At 58.6% G+C, this 8,464-nt stretch overlaps 1 protein-coding gene across 1 annotated transcript in view; it reads right to left on the reverse strand.

The window, feature by feature from the left end:
- The window catches only part of PAPLN (papilin, proteoglycan-like sulfated glycoprotein), a 27,547-nt gene extending 20,080 nt beyond the window's left edge, over nucleotides 1-7,467 (reverse strand). The window contains exons 1-4 of the mRNA XM_012724392.1: nucleotides 7,402-7,467; nucleotides 2,385-2,500; nucleotides 1,329-1,389; nucleotides 800-902 (exon numbers count right to left, since the gene is read on the reverse strand). Of these exons, the coding sequence (XP_012579846.1) occupies nucleotides 800-902; nucleotides 1,329-1,389; nucleotides 2,385-2,500; nucleotides 7,402-7,467 (346 nt within the window). The remainder of the gene's footprint in view (nucleotides 1-799; nucleotides 903-1,328; nucleotides 1,390-2,384; nucleotides 2,501-7,401) is intronic.
- Nucleotides 7,468-8,464: the final 997 nt, after the last annotated feature.

The following is an 8,464-nucleotide window of genomic DNA, read 5'->3' on the forward strand; positions in this document are numbered from 1 at the left end:
GCAGTTAACTATGTAACCACCTCTCCCATCCTGTGGGCCTTCCCTCTGAGTTCCAGTTTTTCCATGACAAGACACAGTTAAATAACATAAGCTCATCTCAGGATGCCGGACGCCCCGTGGAGCCCAAAACCCCCCAGCACGGCAGACCGTGGACAGAAACATTCAGGGGTTTGGAATCCACAGTGTGATGGTGCCCAGAGTCCGTGCAACAAGCACTGACAACCAGTGTTCAGAAGGATGGCCCAAGGGCGCCTCTCACCACCGAAGCGCACATCTGTGCTCTTCCCTACACTGTGCTGCTCTAAACATTAACCCCCTACCCCCGCCACAGAAGTCCCCAGAGGGCCTTACTCCACCCTGGGGGCCACAGTCAATGGGTCCTTGAGACCCTTCCAGCCTGGTCTTGAGTTTGTCCAGCCTCAGGCACCAGCCCTGCCATCATCCCAGCTCCAGGGCAGGGGCCCTCCCTGGTGGCGTAACAGGTTAGGGCGCAGCACTGCAAGCTGGCCGCAGCCGATGCAGTGCAACTTCCATCCCCCCGGGGCTGACCCACAGGCCAGCAGACCTCTCCTGGCCACCCGCTGCTCCCCGCAGCAGTGTACTCCAGTAGACCTGCCCATTCTGCTCCCCACTCTGCCTCTGTGACTCCTCTCACACACACCCCAAACCTCTGGTCTGTACCCCAGTTCTGTATGCATAAGTAAATAAATCTTAAAAATAAAAAGGACCCCGAATTGTTTTGGGGGTGCCGCAAAACAGGGTGGGGCAGCCCTGCCCCGGCCCCACGCCCATAGCTCACCCCCGTAGTAGGGCAGCCACGTGTACCGCCTCCCCTGGAACTCCAGGCCGTCGAACTCCGCGCACTGCAGCGCCCGGAAGTCTCGGGCGCGCGGAGAGCAGCTCTGCAGGAGCACACGGGCGAGGGCTGGGCCGTGGGTCACCAGCGGCCTCACTGCCCCGGGCCCTCCAGGGGTTCTGTCCCAGGAAGCTCCCGGACACCCCCTTCACTCCCTGTGGCCCAGCTCCGGGAGGCAGAGTGGGGGAGGGGTTATGTGCTCCCCCCCACCCCCCCACCTCACCTCCCCCCACAGGTGCCAGCAGCCTTGGGCTGACCAAGGAAAATCTCGGGGGCAGGGGGTGGCAAGGTGGCTGTGGGGTGAGGGGGCTCCCCCTGGGCAGCCCAGGCTGTGGACCTGCAGTGGGACCCACCATCCAGGTTGACCCAGGCATGGGGGCGGGGCCAGGGCCAGGCAAGGATTCCCCGGGGCCAGGGTGTTAATGGAAGAGGGTCCTGGACCCTGATGCCACCCTGCTGCCAGCGGCTTTACCTCCATGTGGCAAGTGCGATGACTGCGGGCAGGACCCAAGCAGCTGGCGCCCCCGCTTCTCCTGTGGGAGGACAGCACAGGGTGACCCACACCACCCGACACCCCCACCACCTTCTGGGGCGCTCTTGCAGGCCCCCCAGCTTCTCCAGGGGCCCTCGGTAGGCAATACTGGAAGCTGCAGGTGGAGAAGGGGAGGCGTGGCCCCCCACACAAACCCCCTTATGGTGTGATGAGTCCGCCTGGGGCCTGGGAGAAGCCGAGCTCCAGGGTCTAGTTATCCAGGAGCTTAGCTGCGTCTACAGGCAAACGTCCAGAGGAGACCCAAGTTTGCCCCTGGAGAGAAAGTAAGATACACTGGCACCCTCCTGGAAGCCTGTTCTACCATTTAGAGAGTGAACGAGTAGAGGCGCGTTCAGACTCTCTTCTCTCCTCTTCACCCACGTTCCAGGGGCAGGGCGCTAACCCGCGTGGGGCAAGGTGTCACTGCCCCTTCTTCTGTGCCCACCCGTCAGGGACGGCCCCTCAGGGACGGGACGTGTAGCAGGTGCTCGCTAAGTCTCTTGCGGAGCTCAGCAGCCACCTTGCAAGCAGGCTAATTAAGGCGGCAAGGGCACACAGGTAGGAATCACTGGCCATTATTCATTCTCAAGAAAGAGCTGCACCTGCCGTAGGTAGGTCAGGCCCTGTGCTCAGAGCTCCGGCTCTATGTGGCAAGGTGGCCTTGGGGTGAGGGGGCCCCCCTGGGCAGCTCTGGCTGTGGACCTGCAGTAGGACTCACAATCCAGGTTGACCAGGGCATGGGGACGGAGCCTGGAGCCAAGCGAGGGTACCCCAGGGCCAGGGTGTTAAAGGGTAGAGGGTCCTGAAGCTCAGGTTGGGGAGCAGCCTGTTCTGCTCCCCAAAACACTGCTCAGGGCCGTTCAGGCATGTGGGAAACGACTTCCTCTCAAATACCCCATGAGAGGCTGCCAGGCCGACTACTGCCTGGTGGGTTCTGCCCAGGTGGGGCCCTGACCCACAGAGTCCCTGGGGCTGGGCCCGCCTCCACCTCCCTACCTGTGGGAGTAGCAGGGGCGCTCCCGGAAGCTGATGCCCCCTCCGCAGGTCCGGCTGCAGGGGCTCCAGCCGCCCCAGGGACCCCAGCTCTCACTCTGCCGCCTCACCTTCAGAGCCTGCAGGAGAAGACACACTCAGGAGCCAGCACTCGAGCCCCACGGGGGCACTGGGACGCTCACCCCAGGGCTCCCTGCCCAAGACACGCTCCCCTGACCTGGCCAGATTGCCTATGCGCTGTCCTAAAGCAGACCTTGCTCCAGGTACCCCAAACACCCTCTACACAAGTTGGCGGTTTTCACCGGAAGAAGCTGAAAGCCAGGCCTGGAGGGTCGAAGGGGTGAGGCAGCAGGGAAAAGTACAGTTCCAGGGGCCCCCAAAGACGGGGGCCCCACAGCCAGGGGCAGGGCAAGGACCCAGGCACTTGTGGGTCGGCACTGTGTTGAGGCCCTAAGGAAACCCAGGCCAGAGGCTCGCAGACAGCAGAGGGGCTCGTCCTGCTGTTCCCTGGCCAGCCACATGGCTGCCGGCCTACCCGAGCCTCAGCTGCGCTGCCTCTGTGTCGGAGAAGCCAACTGCTGGCCTGGCAGGGTGGAGAAGCCTCAGGGCGGGGACAGAGAATTTCTCTCCTGACCATGACACCCGCCGCCCACCCCACACCGGCCTGTGCAGTGTCCCGAGACAACAAGAGATCTGCAAAGGGTCCCTCAGGCGCACCCAGGGATCTGCAGGTGCGGCCTTCCAGGAAGGCGCTACGGAGGGCAGAGAACCGTGTATCCTCAGGCGGGCTTGGCTCCAGCTGGGCAGGCAGGCAGGCAGCCCCGTGAGTCCCCGGGGCCTTGGTGGGGGACACACCAAACCCTGTCGCCCCTGCCTGGGTGGCCTCACGGCCAGGAGTTTCTATCGCTCTGGCCTATTACACTAGTAACTTGCTGTCACTCCGTGCGCGCGTGTTTGGGAGGGGGCTAACAGTGCGGCAGACTGTCTGGTCGAGACGCCCGTGGATCTCCCCTGTATCCCTTCTTCCATTGCGAGGGACGCTTAGCTGGTTACCTGGTTGCCCTTCAAAAAACTTCACTTCTCAGACTTCCTGCTGCTGTGACTAAGCTGCTGTCAGTGAGATACAAGTACTGGGCAGCACCCTCCAGTAATCGCCTTAAGAGAGAGCTTGCATGCACACTTGTCTTTTTTCTTCCTCCTGCACTCCTGCTGTCTGGGAATCAGATGCAATGGCTGGAGAGGCAGCAGCCTTTTAGACCATGAGGTAATTTGAGAACAATGTAGCTGGAGCAATGGAGCAAAGACAGAAGGATCCCAGAGGCTAGAGTACTTTGTGAGCTCAAACTCCCCTGCCTTCTGCCTTCGGCTGTTTATTGGGAGATGGATCAAGTCTCTCTTGTTGAAGGACTGTGATTTCAGACTAATAGAGTATAACCCTCATACATATAGTTCCCACAGCAAGATGGGGCATCCTGCAGCTGACATCAGAAGGCCACTGCTTCACCTGTGTTCTCCCATTTAACCCTCAGAGCAATCTGGTGGATGCCAGCGCCTAGACAAGAAAAGATGGGGCAGGGCCCACCCTGGTGGCCTAGAGGCTAAGTCTCAGTGCTATGGCAACAACAGCAACCCAGGCTGAGTTCAAACCCTGGCCAAGGAGTGTCATGACCTGCGAGGCACAGCAGACCTCTGCAGAGAGAAAGGGGAGCTACATAGAAAGGAGGGGACTGCAACGGGCTACTTCCCCCCTAGACACTAGATGAGCACTAAGAGCTTGACGGATGTTCGGCTCGACTCCACGGTCTTGCTGGGAGGCAAAAGACATGTGTCCTGTTTGCTGGAAGGGACTTTATTTTAGGCATCATCCTAGAAGAATCTCTAGGAAAACAGTCACTCCCATTTTCCAGAGAAAGCGAAGTCCTAACATGGGAACGCAAGCTCTTCCGCCCACCATCAACCACCAGCGACCCACAGGCTCTCAGGCAGGGTGGAGGGGTAAACACACACACGCGGCTGATCACAAGTGACAGCCATTGCTAGCTCCTCCGACACAAACAGCTAGTTATCCCTGTCGTATCACAGAGCCAGGCCCTGAATCAGAACAAGGCACACTGTATTTGCTGAACCACAAGCAAAGCCACAAAGGAAGGGAAGCCGGACCAACGGCCTTAGCTTTCACTCTTCAGATCATCTACACTTTCGTTCGAACCTGCTAAAATCTCCAAGACAGTCTGTCAAAATCTCTCAGGGCCCTCCCTGGTGGCGCAGCGGGTTAAAGCGCAGCACTGAGAAGCTTAAGCCACTTCCGCATGAGTTCGATTCCCGCCTGCCCTGGAGGTGACCACATGGCGCGGCAGACCTCTCCTGGCCAGCCCGCTGCTCCCCTCAGCAGTGTACTTCGTCGATCTGCCTGTTCTGCTCCCCGCTCTGTCTCTAGTGAATCCTCTTGCCACCCCTGAGCCTCTGGCCTGCACCCCAGTTCTGAATAAATAAATAAATCTTAAAAATCTCTCAATGAAATTAAACTGAAATTTACTTAAGTTCCTTTTTTTGGGTTTTTTTTTTTGATTTATTTGTGCATACAGAATTGGGGTACAGGTCAGAGACTCAGGAGTGGCGAAAGACTTCACCAGAGACAGAGCAGGGAGCAGAACAGGCAGATCTACGAAGTACGCTGCTGAGGGGAGCAGCAGGCAGGTCAGCCATGTGGTCACCTCTGGGGCAGGCGGGAATCGAACTCACTCTAAGTGGTTTCAGCTTCTTAGTGCTGTGCTTTAACTCGCTGCGCCACGATGGAGGGCCTGTTCCTTTTTTTTTAAAGTAAGATATTGAGTGTGCGTTGGGGACAGAGTAGGTGACTTTTCAAAGATAACATGTCGCCCCCATGCAGGAAGTGGGCCACTTGCTAAATTCCTCAACCCCATGTGGGTCCAGGTTTCCCCCAGTCTTGCTGTGGGGATTCCAGCTACCTCTGACCGAGCCCTGAGGACCCCCAGTCTGGCCCCTGGAGCGCCACCACCCGGCCTCCCCAGGCCACCTTCCCTGAATGGGGAGGGCTGGGCTTACTGGTGTGTGCAAGGCACCAGGGGCACCGGCAGCCGCCTTGCGACAGTCAGGCTGGGCCTGGGACAGGGGTCTGAGCCCAGGGCCCTCTGAGAGCTGCTCCTTACAGACCTCCCCTTCCCTGGCCTCACGCCAGCGGCAGAACAAGCAAAAGTGAGGGTCAGCCACATCCTAGGGCCAGGCCTGTCTGCTCCTCCACTGGCGACTCCCCGCCCACCGAAGCAAGCACATTGGCCCAGCAGCACAGACACATTTTGTTCTCTGTAATTACCCAAACTGTGAGCTGTGAGCGATGGTGTGAAGCCAGAAGGCCGTCTGGCCCACCCCCACCCGGGCCTGTCCTCACCTGCCTCCCCTGGCCTCAGCACCCCACCCACTCCTCCAATTCCCAGCAGGGACAATACCCAGAGCCCCCTTTTCTGCCGTGTTCCTCAGGGTATCAGCTGCCGGACGTGGGGGTTGATGTTGGAGGCAGAGGGGGGACAGGGCACGAGTGGTAGAAGGGGAGGAGGCAAAGGAACCAGAAACCCATGGCCTCAGGAGGCCTCTCCCCACCAGCCTGAGGTTGGGGCGGGGCGGGGCGGCACTACACCTCTGCTTTATTCCTCCTTAATCACCCACTACCTGTTCCGATCAAGCCAACGCCTGTCAGCACTGAGAAGGATCCAGAAGTGCCCTGGAGTTCATGGTGAATCCAGCCCTCTGCTAGAACCAGAGTGGGAAGAAGCGGTGGGGGTGGGGGAGGAAAGTTCTGCTCCTCCACCTGGGCACCTCTGCTCCCTGGAGGAGGCAAGGTGGGGGAAGGCTACTCAGGTGTTTCTAAGAGAGAAAGCCTCACTGCCTACTTCACTCATTTCAGCTGGGCAAGATTAGCCAAAATCAGGGGAAGCTCCCGTCTGGTGATTTGCTTAGGGTGGAATAGCTGTCAGGGGTTGGCGTAGCTTTCTTCCTGGGGCCTGGGCAGCCAGGAACCAGAAGACCCCTGCTCCAGGGCCCTTGCGGTGTGGCCCTGGAGTAGGGAGTAGAGACCCCAGGCTGGCAGTGCAGCCCTGGTCAAGGAGAGCCCCTACTCGCCCCTGGGTCCAGTGCTGGTCCAGGGCCTGTTGCTGCTGCTCCTGGGCCTTCTCACCTCCAACACATTTCCCCAGGGGGTCGGGTCCTTCCTGCCACCTCCACACACACCCCGCCCCGCCCCCAAGACAGCAAGCAGAATTTGGGTCCTTACTCCTGCCTGCCTACAAGGTTGGGGGCCTGGGGAGAGCTGCCTGCGTGCCCTGAGCTCCGGGGAGGCCTGGCAGAGAAGCAGAGTCCCTGTCACCCGGGACCCGGTGCATGCTCCAGGAACCCCATCTTCGGGCTGTGTTAGTGAAACAGCTTCTCTGACGTGAAAAGCTGTGTTCACTCTCAGTGTGCCCTCATGGGGTCGTCACTGCCACAGGTGGCTGTTTAAACTCATTAAAAGTCAAATCTAAGCTGCATCAGCCCCCTACGTGCAGGTGCTCAAACCAAAATGCTGCCGGTCAGAGCCGCGTTTGTATAATCTCAGAAAGTTCGATCTGAGCCTTGTGCTCTAGATGCTAGCCCCCAGGGGATGACTGGCATGCCTGCCCTCTAGGCCCAAACAGTCCAGCTGAACAGCCAGCCAGTCTGGTGCAGGCAGGTGTCTGGTGGACCGAGCCACCTGGCGCTGCCCCTTAGTGCCAGCCTGTCCCCCGGCCCTTGCACCTCGGAAGACCACCCAGGAGTGTGTTTTTCAGCATCAGGGTGTTCGCCACACCTTCAGAAGGGGAGAACAGTAGGAGGCAGTCGAAGTGGGCCCCCAGCAGTTTTGCAAAGCTCGAGCAGATGGCGTGGGGTTGGGGCCAAGGACACCCCAGTTACTTCCCCAAACTGGTCCTCTGCTAGAGTCCTCCCAGCCGCAGAGGGGTCTCCCGAGGCCCGGGAGGGCCGTACTCACCGAGGACCTGGGCACTGGGCCCAGCAGCAGAGGCAGGACCAGGACCAGGACCAGGAGCAGCCGCATCTCTGCCTGCCTGCGGGAGAGGCCTTGTTGGAGCCGGGGGGCTGGGGCAGGGGCACCCCCAGGCCAGGCCCCAGCTCAGTCCCCCGCTGGCTGGCTGGCTGGAGGGGGCCTGTCCCTGCCCCCCCCCCTCGGTTGCCCACCGGTACCCAGAGAACACAGGCAGGAGACTAGAGGGGACTCCCAGGGGCACTGGGAAGCGCCTCGCTGCTCATGGCTGGGGGAGCAAAGGCAGCCCTCTTTGGGTGTCTCCAAGTCCTAGGGTAACTTCTTTCAGTTTCAGAGGGAAAAAATAGGGCAATTGAAAATACTTCCAGTTTGAAAGGGAGTTCAGAAAGCAGTCAGACTCACTGTTTTAACTCAGCAAGAGAATCCTTTTATAAAAGCACTGCATAACACCATTCTTTAAAAGTTTCTCGTTAAGAAGCTTTTTATAAAGTCTCTGATGGATTCATAATGCTGTACACCTGAAATTTTAGTTCTAAACCAACGATGCAGCATTTTCAAAAGAGAAAAAAACAGTACCATTGACGTAAAGGTCTTTAAAAACGCAAATGCTTTAAAAATGTTAATTGCATCTTCTTTAAACCCAACCCAGCATTTCTCCGCAAAGCAAAGCTCCCAGTCAGTGAGTGCGGGCACCCATGTGCGTGCGTACAGGGGCTGGGTGTGTGCATGTGTGTACGTGTCACTGTGCTGAAGAACGACTTAGCAAAGTGCCCCATTCTGCACAACACATCAAGCAAGTACTGACCTGCATGCTTAAATCTTAAAATGTGTAATTCTACCAATGTTCTAATTTTTTAATGACTTCAGTTTACAAGGACAAAACAGAGCCTACATAAGCCAAATCCAGCAATCCTGAGCGACAAGCAGGCTCCTTTGCCTTGGCGCGGTGATTCCTTCAGTCATTATTTGTAGTCAAATCAGATTCCCGGGGCTCTGGGGGTGGGGGTAGCTGGGGCTGATGGGGGTTGCTGCCCCTCCCCCCACATGGCCC

Source organism: Condylura cristata, unplaced genomic scaffold (genome assembly GCF_000260355.1).
Source record: "Condylura cristata isolate star-nosed mole 26May11 unplaced genomic scaffold, ConCri1.0 scaffold00013, whole genome shotgun sequence".
Classification (NCBI taxonomy): domain Eukaryota; kingdom Metazoa; phylum Chordata; class Mammalia; order Eulipotyphla; family Talpidae; genus Condylura; species Condylura cristata.